The sequence below is a fragment of the Silurus aristotelis genome (genome assembly GCF_946808225.1).
Source record: "Silurus aristotelis genome assembly, chromosome: 3".
NCBI classification, from domain to species: domain Eukaryota; kingdom Metazoa; phylum Chordata; class Actinopteri; order Siluriformes; family Siluridae; genus Silurus; species Silurus aristotelis.
In genome coordinates, this window is record NC_139576.1 from 6,420,439 (window position 1) to 6,434,164 (window position 13,726).

At 37.3% G+C, this 13,726-nt stretch overlaps 1 protein-coding gene across 15 annotated transcripts in view; it reads right to left on the reverse strand.

Annotated features, from left to right (window-relative positions):
* Positions 1-13,726, reverse strand: part of ttn.1 (titin, tandem duplicate 1) — a 151,510-nt gene that overhangs the window by 116,422 nt on the left and 21,362 nt on the right. For 14 of the 15 annotated variants that reach the window (XM_083536187.1, XM_083536188.1, XM_083536182.1 and 11 more), the window contains 8 exons: positions 13,359-13,547; positions 11,435-11,923; positions 10,679-11,179; positions 10,357-10,398; positions 6,186-9,947; positions 5,036-5,314; positions 3,239-3,505; positions 56-340 (listed from right to left, as the gene is read on the reverse strand). In XM_083536187.1, coding sequence (XP_083392313.1) covers positions 56-340; positions 3,239-3,505; positions 5,036-5,314; positions 6,186-9,947; positions 10,357-10,398; positions 10,679-11,179; positions 11,435-11,923; positions 13,359-13,547 — 5,814 coding nt within the window. The remainder of the gene's footprint in view (positions 1-55; positions 341-3,238; positions 3,506-5,035; positions 5,315-6,185; positions 9,948-10,356; positions 10,399-10,678; positions 11,180-11,434; positions 11,924-13,358; positions 13,548-13,726) is intronic. The other variant, XM_083536196.1, reaches the window with a different exon arrangement.

Below are 13,726 nucleotides of genomic sequence, written 5' to 3' on the forward strand. Positions count from 1 at the left end.
ATCTATTTGAAAAAGGATGCTGTAGAAAATAGAAAGAATCCAAAGTTATACAAACCTGTCTCCGTTGTCACATTGCCATGACAGATGTCAGTTCCATAGGCATTTGAAACTTCACAAGAGTATTTCCCTGGGGTTTCTCTGTTGCACTCATGCAGGCACTCCAGGACGCTTGAACTATCTGTCACTTTTGTGTTGTATCTGTACGAGGCATACAGCTGCTTTCCATCTTTGTACCATGTTACAAACAACTTTGGTGCTCCAGTGAATGTGCATTCAAGCTTCAGTTTACTGGCAATTGGGAAGACTGTGTCTGTCAACTTCTTTTGGAAGCATGGAGGTGCTAAGAGGGGCAGTAGAATCAATAGTTTTGTCAAAACAGCAAACACCAGATGTAAAGATTTGTACAGCATCCTCATCCATCCTCAGCAACATGCTAGAAACGAAAGGGCAAATCATTCCTCATTGCTTTCCAAATTGGAAATCCATGTGGAAGGAATAGAACACCTCTTTCAGAAATCGTGCAGACCAAAAGACAAATGAAGAGAAGTTGTTTGATGCATACTCACAAAAACAAGCACTAGAAAACCTGATTCTCAAGACACATGCCCCGTCATGGTCAAACCGAGACCTTTCATCACACAATATCACAACTTGAATAGAATCGCAGACAAAAACATCATTTCAGGCACCATGCTGTCCTACACTGCAATAACTTGCTCTCTGCATGATTTAAAACATTACCAAATAAGACATTAAAGGTAACTTTAGAAGATTTAGACAAGGATCTTCTTAGTATGTGTACAATTTACAAACCTGCAACTGTTTCCCCTCGGTTCCATATGCATTTAAACTTTCACAAGAGTGAAGTATTTTCCAGATATTCCTTCAATCCAAATATTTCAGGATTCCATGGAGCATAAGTTCAGTGTGATTTTGGTATTGTATCTGTAATTCATGTAGAGTTGCTTACCGACCTTGTATCAAGTCACAGATATTGTTGGCACTCCAGTGACTGAACATTTAAGGTTTGAAGATCTTCAATGGGTATACACAGAAATGGGAGGTGGTAGCTCAGTGGGTAAAGCGCTGGGTTACTAATTGGAAGGATGAGGGTTCAAACCCCAGTCTTGCATATCTGCCACTCTTGGCCCCCTGAGCAAGGCCTTTAATCCTCTGTGTTTCAGGGGTGCTGTATCATGTCTGCCCCAGCTCCTAACATTGCTGGGACATGTAAAGAAAGAATTTTACATTGCTATAAAGTATATTTAGCAAGTATAAATCACCCTTCTTTTCTTATTTGTCAGCCTCTTCACAATGAAAGCTGTTTTTTTTGTAAGAAGGACTGGATCGCTTTGCAGGTGATTTATGCCACAAATGTAACATATTAGCCACCACTGCACATGCTAAGTCATAAAAAGAATACCAGTGGACAAGCATTACTTCCCAATATTATGAAACTGGAACTGGGATAACTTTGGCATGGTAGTTATGTTTCCATCTTTTCAGTTTTCACAAGAATAGTTTCCTGTGGTGTATTTTGTCCACTACTATAGGCAATCCAAGATGGACGCATTCTCTGTCACCTTTGTAGTATATCTTTGGAGGCGTAGAGTTGTTTATCAATTTGTTCATAGAGTCCAGTGTATGTGCACTCGTGGTAAGAATTGAAGTGGAAATTTAATTTAGCTTCTTCACAAGAGAAGAGAATTTTTCTTTGCATTTTTAGCTTTTTCACAATATGTGCTGATTCTGAGTGAAAAAGACAAATAAGTTTTATTTGGTGTAGCACCAAAGAGACCTCCTGAATGTGAGCAAGAATCTGATCCAGGACAATAATCCATAAGCTGGCTCCAATGTATATACAAAATGATCCAGACAATTCTTCTCAACCCAAGATTGAAGAGCTCAATTTTGAGAGAGATCTTCCTCAAGAGGACAAGTAATATTTCAAGTTTATTTCTATAGCGCTTTTCACGCAAAATATGGGAAATGCTAAGGCAAAATCAGTGCATTTAGAAGATACTGTATATATATATATATATATATATATATATATATATATATATATATATCTATATCTATATCTATATCTATATATATATATATATATATATATATATATATATATAATCTTATTTTCACTTCTTTATGCAAAAATCAGATCCATTGGATCAAAAATAATCCATCCAGGTCCAGAACACTGTCTCTGTTGCTGAGAAACACTTAGTTACTTGTTGGCTGCTGGCTGCGAAAAAGCATTCCAAGAAAGTAAAGTCCTAAATCAAAGGTATCACAGTGATGCTCAGGTACTGTGCATTATGGTTTATTGTTCTTCTCTGATCCAGACATGTACCAGATGAGGAACTTGAAAGCCTGAAAAGAATTGGAACGTCCAAAGGTTTTTTGTTTGTTTGTTTGGTTTTTGGATGAAGTACAAGCAAGACAAAAACTCCAGCAGAAACGTAAAGGATAGGAAAGAAGTAGACACTGAAGTTAAGAATTTAAGATGAGACACTGAGAGAAAACCAATAGACAGTTTCAAGTCAGGATTGTAGAATCAAATGTCCATGTTTGGCAAATACTTTTTTTTTTTTTGCAAAATCCAGGAAAGATCATTCCATGACCAAATAAAGACGTTTAAGACAGTCCATTTGACTTGTTCCCGTGTTGACAGCCTAAGATGTCGCTGAAATAAGCATGGTTCAGGTTGCTGTTTGGGGATTTTTCTGAGCTGGCAAATCTTCATAGCTTCATGGTATATGCTTAATTTCAAAACTTTTTGTACATATCAGCAAGCAATAGAGATTTTATTTACATATTCCCCTATGCATTTTGCAAGAATGCTTAGCATAAATATTAGTGGTTTCTATCATGTCATTTTGTGAAATATATCATGCATTATATCACATTAGCTTGCATTCAGATGGTTTCACTTTTTCCTGGTTTTTGTTTTTTGTTGTTGTTTTTTTTTGTCCGAGCATGAACTGTGCTCCTTATTTCCAGGGATCTAGATCGAGAATGAAACTTGGAATTGCAATGAAACCTTTCTGAATTGATCTGTTTGGTGATAATCAGCAATTAGAAACATTTTGAAATTGCAAGTTGATCACACAATCATGCCAGATGCTTGTTAAAAGATTATAGCTTGAAGAAATGACCCGCTCTGCATGTTAGTTCCAACACACTGGTTAGTGCAAAGGAAAATCAGTAGAACCTGCTCTTTCTCTGACATACTAACCTCTCGACTCAGCACCTGATTCAGAAGACATCTTTCCGACAGTGTTAGATAAGCAATACTGGTATTCCTCAACATCTGATCTTTCAAAAGAATGCAACTTCAAATGTGCAACTGAATCTTGGAAAACAAGCGCATGTTTTTTGTCCATAGGAAGTGCTTTCATGTTATCAAACCAGTTAACTCCAAACGGGGCATTACCAATAACCTCACACTGAAACACAGAAGTTGGTCCCTTTTCTACATCCAGCATTTGAAGGGGAAGCGGTTCTGAGGATCAAAAAGTTAAAATAGAAAAATCTCAGCATGATAATGTTAAATGTTAAAAGCCTTGTGATTGTTCTATTAATCTTATAGAAATATATTCAGAGTTGGTTATTTAAATTGGTGATTTAAATAATTTTTCCAGGGTTCTTGAAACAGTGCAGAAGGGGCTTTTGAACCACCGCCTTTAAGCACAAATTTATGCTTTTAAACCCGAAGAAATAAGGGATAGAAAATATGGACTGAAAAAGCAAAGAAAGAAGACAATACACGTATATATATATATATATATATATATATATATATATATATATATATATATATATATATATATATATATATATATATAGTCCAAGTTATTAGGTCTTAGTCAGTAGTCCTAGTAATTATCACATGATCACTGTAAAATAGAGCTTTAAATCTATTGCTGTTTTTACACTCGAATTATTTGGTGACTTATAATATCAGTTGATTCCGCACATCCTTGTTTAGATTTGATTTATTTATATTTTCAACATAATATAGCCACAATATGCTATAAATGTAATGTATTAATGTAATGTAGACTATCTCTACTTTTTGTTTCATTGTCATATAAAGAAATAAATCATAATAAAGAATTAAAGAAGAAATATAAATATGCAGTTTTACCTGAGGCTTGCATACAGATATGATGTATTAAATCGTCACCATGTTTAAAATAACTTAACTCTGAATATAACTCATAAAAGTCCCTGTTTTTTTTTTTAAAGGCTCAGCATTACAACTAATAATTTATTTAGCATTTTGCATCTTGAAAGTTAATATATGATTATAAGATATAAGTCATGCAGGGCAAATACACAATTCAAAGATGTCAGACAGTCTTCATCTTTGTTGTATTGTATGTTTGTTGTGATTCTGCCAAAAGTGTTGGTGTGTATGCTCAACAACTCTTCACATATTGACGGGGACTAAAATAAAATTCAATGTTATAATATTATTCAGAAGAAAGTAACCATATATGTGTTTATATGGTTAGAATGACAAGAATTAGACACTTGATATCCACTACAAGCTGTGGTAGTGTATAAACACCACACCTTTCACAGTTATACTAAATGCACTATTCACATATATACTAAATATCCTAGCCTTGTTATATAGCTTTATCCACAACAGTAATATTTAAACTACTCGAAGAGTAAAATTTAAGTTCAGGTTATTTCAAGAAATCAAAATACACTAAACACATACCCTGAAGACATACAAACATTACTTTTTTGCTACAAATTCTATGTTGAGAAAACAAGCAAAGTCAAATTTTCCACAAGTTTTTAATATAAGGCTAGGTGGAAAGACTGTGATTAAAAATTATTAAGATAAGAAAATGTGACATTTATATTCTGAGACAGAACAAATCTGCGTCTCCCAGCCCACATCTTGTCAAGCTACCATTGGTAGATAAATGTGCAGTTAGCCCAGTTAAGTCCCATTTGTTATCATTGATTCCATTGTGCAAGCAAAGCTTTAAATGATATAAACCGATGAACTTACCGGTGATGATCAGCTTAGCAGAGCAGCTATCAGTGCCGTGTTTGTTTGAAGCACAGCAGATATATTCCCCACTGTCTGGTTTGGTGGTGTTCAGGAGCTGTAGGCATGATGTGGAATGGTGGCTGATGATCTTGTACTTCTCACTTTGCCTGAGTTCAGCGTTCGACTTAAACCATTTGAAGGTTACGTTTGGAGCGTCTTCTATTTCGCATTCGAAGTTCGCAGAGCTGCCAACTTTGATCTCGAGGTCATGGAATTTTTTCTTGAATACTGGTGGCACTGAATTGTGTAAAATAAAGAAAAGAGAAATTATTCATAAAATTCATTACTTTTTTTAATAGATTGTGCTCAGCTGGTTCAAGCATGGATAGGGTGGAAAGAGCAGTAGTCCTCAAGCGACTGTGAAAAGAGATGGTATGACTATTAAAGATATGAAATGAAAAGATGTTGTGATGAAGCCGGGAGTAAGGTCATGAGATGAAGCAGCATGGACGATATGGCAAACATATAATTATAATTGAATAATTTAATATTTTTATGTTGCACAAAAGATATTGTAACATGATCTATAAGAAGATGGGAAAAATGGTGATAACGTATAGTTTAATTAGGATACCATTGGTTATTAATAGACTCAGTCAGTGATCATTAGGTTCAGTATGTTGTATCATTGAGAGTTCAGATCCCAGCACCACCAAGCTGTCACTGCTGGGCCCTTGACAAGGCCCTTATCCTTTAACTGCTCAGAATTATAAATAAGATAATTGTAAAATTGTAAGTTGCTCTGGATAAGGGCACCTGCCAATTGTAAAAAAATGTAAATGTAAGTACTGACTGAACCAATACATTGCCATATCGTCCACTTCTGGTGCCAACACGTGAACAGTCCATGGCATAAAAATAGTGAAAGTTATTTCAGAAATAAAAAGATGAAATTATGACAGTGTTCACACAAGATGAAAATCCCCAAAGAAACCAAAAAAAGGTGATGGAAAGTAAATGGTCAAATGTGAACTCAATTAAATGGGAATTTGTGGGTAATGTTGATGCCTAGCATTTAATTAGTAATGATCTAAAGTTACTACACCTAAAATGAAAACGGTTAAGGATTAGATGGCTCGTTGTGACAAATATAACTCTATAATCAAACCTCTTGAAAGAATCGTGAGTCTCGATGATGTTGAGGCCTTGCCTCCGTCACTCACAGCCTCACATGTGTATTCTCCTTCATGTTTTTCCTTTGTAACTTTGTTGATTACTAAGGTATAAGTATCATTTTGTTTCGAGCATTTGAACTCTTTGCCAGATTTGACCGATTTGCCTTTGAAAAACCAACTAACTTGGTTCACATTTTTGATACAGACAGTAAATGTAACCACAGAATTCTCCACAACAGCAATATCTTCTAATGGCACTTCAAAAGCAATCTCCTTGGCCAAACCCTTTTCTGACGTTCTTATCAGTGTTATATCCTCTTTTATAATTTCTCCCTTTTTCTGTTTCTCAATAAGGACTTGAGAATATCTAGACTTTTCCACTGGTAATGTTGCCTCTGGTATGTTTGTGGTGATACCTTCAAAACCTACCCCTTTCTCTTCTTGAACTGATTTAATTTCTTGTGCTCTAGTCCGAATTGATTCTTGGATATCAGATTTTGTTTCAACAGCCATCTGAATCACATGATGTTTGGACTCTTTTACTATAATTTGTTCCTGGGCAGTTATGCACTGGAAAGATTCTTTGGTTTCGGTCTTCAAAGCAGCAGACTGACCCTTCGTTGGTGCGAACGCTTCTACGTTTTCAGTTAACTGTACAGATTCTACCAATGGTGAAAGCATCTCCTTTGAGGTAGTTGTTTTAACCTGAACCTGCTGCGGTTTGAAGACTGGCATTGACTCAGGCTGTTCAGAAGTGAACAACTGATGTTCCTGATAAATTATGGATTTTAGGACAGTCTGAAGTTCACTCCTAAGATCAGCTGCTTGAGGATATTCGCCCTCAAAAACAATTGTTATTTCCACTGGTGCAGATGTAGTCGTTATAAGATAAGAGAACATCGCGTATCTTGGTTCCTTATGCACCTTTGCCTCCTTGACTTCTATAACTTTTAAACTACTTACAATGTCTGCCAGGATTAATGGCTGATCACAGGCCACCGCACACTGTAATGATTTTTTTAACTGATGTTTGATGTCCAAGCTGTGTGGTTTGGGGGCAGGAATAACAAATTTGTGTTCCTTCAGAAGTGCTTTGCTTTCTTGAGACTCGGTCACTAAAAGAGGTTCGGAAGGCTCATGCAAAACATGTACTGTTTTTGCCTCTGCTTTGCTAATATCCTTAGATATTTCCCCTGTCAGAGTTTGCTTCTCTTCGATTAACATAGACTGCTTTACAGATTGGCCCTCTTGGATATGAACAGCAAAATCTTGCTCAGCAGCCTCAAGAGTGGCACAGCTTTCAGTGGATATGGCTTGTTCCTCAATATGAACCGACTGCATGGATAGTTTTGGTTCTAAATCTACCTTGCAGGTAAACGTCTCCATTGCCTTAAGCCTATCTGTGTGACCTTCCTCTAATGCATACTTGTCTGACACTGACATTGCCTGCATAATATTCCAGTGGTCCTCCTTTTGTACCAGTGCATGATGCTCTTTATCGCAACTGGCAATAGGATTTTCCTTGGTAAGCGGCAAAGGTTCTGATACCACATGCAGAACATTTAAAGGTTGGGGTTCTTTCCTGTGTTCAAGTTTCACCCCTTTTGCAGAAACATCAAGATCTTTAGAGGAATCTGCTGTGAGCTTTAACTTCTCCTCTGTAGTAGCTACATGTTTACGGTCTCTTTCTTGTCTCTGCAATGCTTTTTGCTGATCCGGTTTTTCGACTGAAAGAAATCCTTCTTTATATAACGCAGTCTCTGTCTGCATAGACTGAAGATATAGTTTGGCTGGAGCCTCTTCTCGTGGTTGTACGGATTCTGTTGTCTTTTTAGAAGAAAACGCTGACAAATGCTCACAAAGAAAAGCTGCTTGCTCATTCACAGACATTGATTGTAAAAGAGTTGCACTTTTTCCAGCATCAGCTTGCTCAGTTTTTGGTTTTTCACTAGTAAATATATCCTGAGATGGAAGAGTATGTTGATCACAGATGACATGTAAATGAAGCACCTGATTCTCTTCTTTTTGGGACTGCATCGAAATAGCACTATCTAAACCTGGGATTGGTGTAGTTTTGTCAGCTTGAAGTGTATGCGATTCCTCAGCAATAAAGGCTGATTTTAACATCTGGTCTTTGGACAGCTCTGCAACTTCTTCAACTGGTTTGTGCATTTCTAATTGACTTTCTTTTGAAAGAGTGTGCTTAACTTCACTTAAAGGTGTAAGGATTGGTTTGGGTGTTTCCTTTCCAATTGAACATTCAGTGGATTCCAAAGATGATAAGATAGATGAATGAGCTTCTGTAACTTGCAGATTCTTCGAAGATAGTGCAGAATACAATAACTTAACCCCTTCTGCAACTCTGAAACCTTTCTCCTCTTGTAGAGAAGGAATGTTTTTGTGTTCTTCATCTAAGATGGCCAACTTGGTTTCAACCTGATGACTACTGACAGTATGTTTTGGTTCTGGAGTAGAATGTAAGCTTTCTCCTTCTCTGCATGTTATAGGGTCAGTCTTCACAATTGTAAGCGGGGTTACACTCTGAGAAATGGCAGACATTACCTGTGAACGCTGTTCCTTAGTGGACTCAAGCTCTATAACCTCTGGACTTTTGATACGGTCTGAGTGCTGTTCTGTGAAGCCTTGGCTTTCTTGAACAGCAGAGGTCATTGCAGCCATGTGTAGCTGTTTCTGGGGTGCAGCCACAGCATGTTGTGGCTCTGTTAAAGCAACAGATACTCTCTCTTGCATTTCATGGGACTGCAGAACTGCAGCTTGGTGAGTTACCTGCTCTCTGTGCACAGTTGCAGATGAAATATCTAACTGACAAAGATTATCTACTTGTTCACTTGATACTACTTGTCTGTCTTCAGTGCCAATGGTATAGATCATCCGTTGTCCCTCCTGCAGACTAGCTCTGGCATGTCCGGAAAGATTTACACTATATAAACGGGATTCAGTGGCAAGTTCAGACATGGACACCTTGTATGATTTTTGCTTCATTGAACCAACTTGCTCATGTTTTTTCAATGTTGAAACTGTATCAAGGAAGACAATTATTTCAGCATTGCAAAATGCTTCTCCCAGTGGGTTGGATGCCTTACATGAGTACAGACCACCTTCACTTTGCTGAATCTCCATTATCTTTATAAAGCCTGAACCATCTACATTACTAACGATAATACAGTATTTACTAGGTTGAATACGATGGTTGCCTCGGAACCACTGAATTTCAGGAAATGGAGAACCTGTAACTTTGTATTCAAATACAGCTTGTCCTCCAACTGTGCATTGCACAGACTCAATTTCTTTCGTAAAATATGGGGGGTGACCGACCGTCTGCTCTACTTGCTTTGTATCTTTTAATTTAACATGGAGATAAGATGCACATGTTGTTTGGCCAAACCGGTTGCTTGCAGAACAAGTATACTCTCCCTCTAATTCCTTTCTAACATTGCTTATAACCAGAGTGTATTCGTCGTTCTCTTGCACAAACGTATACACAGACGAGGTGGTTATTACCTGGTTATTGTAGTACCACTGAACAACAGGTTTGGGAAATCCAGCTACTATTGCAGTAAATTTCGCTGTGTTACCCATGGTTACAATTGCTGGGGAGAGTTTGGTTACAAAAACTGGCTTTTCAATTTTTTTCTCGAGCGTTTCTGAATAGAATTTTGATTCTGGTGCAAGTTCAAATGTTTTGTTTGTGGTGAAAGAGTCCTCTTCCGTACACAGTGCCATGCTAGAAAATTCTGTGCACAAAAAGTACATTTTTTATGTCACAATATTACCAATATTGTAGAAATATATCAATATATATACAAATAAACCATTGCACATCATAACTGTGTGATTGCTTCATTTGCAAACTGAATGTGTTATGTTGATACATATGTGCAATAAAGAATAATTCATAGTAAATAAATAATGTACATGAGTACATGACCAAGAACAATTGTTGTATATACCTTCTATTTGTACCAGACATATAACCAGTATCTTTTCACTACTACTACTATTACTACTACTAATAATAATAATAATATTATAAGAAGAAGAGAAAGAAGAAGAAGAAAAGGAGAAGAAGAAGAAGAAGAAGAAGAAGAAGAAAAATAGACAAGGAAGAGGAAGTATTTAAATATATTTGATAGCTTAGATTACCTTTTACTTCTTCCACATATACTGGTTCCTCCACCCCTGGCGCTGTGAAATAAACAAAAAAGAACCACAAAGTTAAGAAGCAGGAAAATATAATGCACATTTTTCAGTACATTTAACTTAAGATAGATTTTTATTCCACATATAATCAACCACATCTCCCTAGAATAACAACCTTCAAGGATGTCCAACCTTCTACAGATTCGCTGCAATCTTTTGTGAGATATCACATTGTGCTTATATGGAATAAGAGTAAAGAATAGAATTTTTTTTATAGAGGTGTAGCCTGAAAGAATTATAAGAAGCAAAGCATGCAAATGCCAACCTGTCTTCACCCTGAGTTGGGTGCTGCACTCACTGTCTCCAGCAGCATTGACAATTTTGCATGTATAAGTGCCTCCTTGCAGGGGTTCAACATTCATTACATTTAAGCAGCACAAGGGTCCATCGTGCTTCAGCGAAAACGACCGTGGCTCTTCAACCATCAACTGGTTGTGTAGCCAAATCATATATGGAGAAGGGTTTCCTTTGATTAAACAATAAAAAGAGACACTGTCTTGCTGCTTTGCAGTTATTTCTGGGGGTAGCTTCATAAGAATCTCTGGCTGAACTGATTTATATAGGACATGATCCACCAAAGGTACCACATCAGGGAAGTAATTTTGGCTCGCTTTCAGGGAGAAGGTATTTAGTGGTCCAGTATTCTGGATGGACTCCTGGTTTTCTTTGTCAGCTGTCTTTGGAGTCGATTCATTTTCACTTTTAGAAGATTTACTGAGAGAGTCAGAAGGGATGGGGGTTTCAGCTTTGGGGTTTGCTTCTTTAGCTGAGTGAGAATAAAGTTATGGAAATTTATTAGGGATTATTTATCAGTAAGAGGAAATTTTTAGAGTTGATAAAAAACAAGTTAGTCTGATGACAGTATATGATTAGGCCAAGCTTGTCAACAATTAGACTATTCACAGGATTATACAAGATATTACACCGTCATTGATAATGCAGGCTTAGATTAAACACCAGCATTGCAAGCAGAATACGATGAAATGGACATCAAAGATAAAAAAATGTAACTTGTAAGCACCTTCTACTGTGAGGCGTGCAGATGTTCGATTCTCGCCATTTTCATTTTTAACAGTACAGCTGTAACTTCCTTCGTCGGTGAGTTGCACATTGAGAATGGTAAGAGACAAGATTCCTCCATGATCCATACACTGTACTCTGTCTGTACTTGTAAGCTTCCTTCCATCATGGTCCCACACAACTTCACTAAGAGGCTCCCCAGAGAAAGAGCAGTTGAATTGGGCCATGTCGCCCAGGCCGACTACGAGATCATTCATTTTCAAGCTCAAAGCGGGCGTGCTGAAATATTCCTCCACTGATGACATGTGTTCCTGGACTTGGACGCTTTTCATGGAGGTTGTAAATGATTCCATGGAGGACATCATTTCAAAGGTTTGGACAGTGGAAGAAGAACGAGTCTCAGTCAAGGTGTGAGAAGTTGTGATCCCATCCACAAGAGATACTTCACTGCTTGACACACTTTGCCTACTTATGGTTTGCACACTGTGATCTGAGTAATAAAAAATAAGATCAAACAATTACGTCAGCCTTAAAAAAATGTATATTTTGGATTTGAAGAGGTGATTAGATCAGCGTGAGGTTGGTATAGTTGGAAAAGGTGACGTGTTGCAGTCTGCGTGTTTAGGTTTTTTCTGAAGGGCCAAGTTCAGTGTGGTTCACTTTCCTGCCCACCAATTCAAATTAGTACTAAAGCCATCGGGTATAAGCAAATAAATGATAAAAGTCTACATTCCCATTACAGGTTGAAAGTGGCACTAATCTGATAGGTTGCCAGATCTGATTCAGATTTGTGCCACTTTTATGAGTTCTCCAAATAGGAGACATGTCTGATAAGTGGCCATGCGATTGCATTGCAGCAGACGTAAGAGCAAAAACTGTTGTTGGTCTGTCACTGGTAGTCGCCGACATCAAGCCAGTACTGTAAGACACACATCTACTGTCCTGCAAACACTCACCATTGACTCATTAAATTAAGAATGTGGCAGCATCCAAACTTAGCCTGGTCTCTTTTTCACTAGTGGAGTTGAAGTTGGTAAAGCAGTGCATCTATGGTAGTAAGAGTTATAAGATGTGGTATAAGACAGTCTCCAGGTATCAGCAAGACATTCAGTGCGGGATGACAAAACTGCTGTGTGACACTACTGTGAGCCATTGTGCAACTTCTGTGATACACACATCTTCAACAGTGCACATCAAACGTCACTTGCACATGCGCATACAACCCATCAGCATCCATTATTATGTGTTTTTTTGTTGTTTTTACCAAAAAAATGGAGGAGCAATTGTAACTGTAGTCAGCAGAGGAATGGGGATACTTTGCTCAGTTTTGTGGAAATATGTCAATCCAGGCAAAAGTGCAAGAACCCTATTGAAGTCATGATATGAATGGTAGAGTGGAGCCCACTAACATACTTGGTTAAAAAGTCCAAAGAAAAGTAGCTTTAGAGCTAAGATCAACGAGGCAAAAGATGTAGTGACCGAGGTTGCTCATCATGCCTCTTCTATTAATGTTAATGTGGTTTTGACAAATGTGCGCATGCGAGTGCTTTCACAGGAGATCTCGTCACACTGATGACAATTATGGTTCACTTACAAACACAAACGTGAACCATTAGAAGCGAAAAGAGTGGCTTTCAGCAAAAAAAAAAAAAGAAAAAGCAATGAAGCTTGTAATGTGAATGTAGTCAAACTGTGTTGTACCCCAGTCGTCTAGATTTGGGCTGGCACATCTAAAAGAGTTTTGTTTTTTCAACAAGTGGATCATCCGATTAAACATGCAGCATGCTAATTGTTTTACTATACTGCGTATATGCAAATAGATCCAATTACAATTACACGTATTCCATAAATAATACAAGGTAATAAGGTAATATGAAGTAACGTAATAATAATTTTTTTTATGGTTTTGCATTTTTTTAACTGACCATTGACTTTCAGAACTGCTGAACAAGTGACCATCCCTGAGGAATTGCGAGCAACACAGGTATATGACCCATTGTTCTCAGCATAGGCTCTGACAATCTCCAGCTGGCAGCAGTCATCATACTGGGACATTCTGATGTTGTCTGATGGCTTAATCTCCTTATCGTTACAGTACCAAGTAACATTCAGATCTACGAAAAATGTAAAGAAAAATTTAAACCGGATATAAATCATTCGGTTTAGAATGCAAGATTAAAAATAAGTATTACATAAAAAGTTTTTACAAAGATAATAGATAATGCACAATCACTGTTAATCTTCACTGGCTGTTATGAACAATACAAGACTGGACATATTGTTTAGACATTTA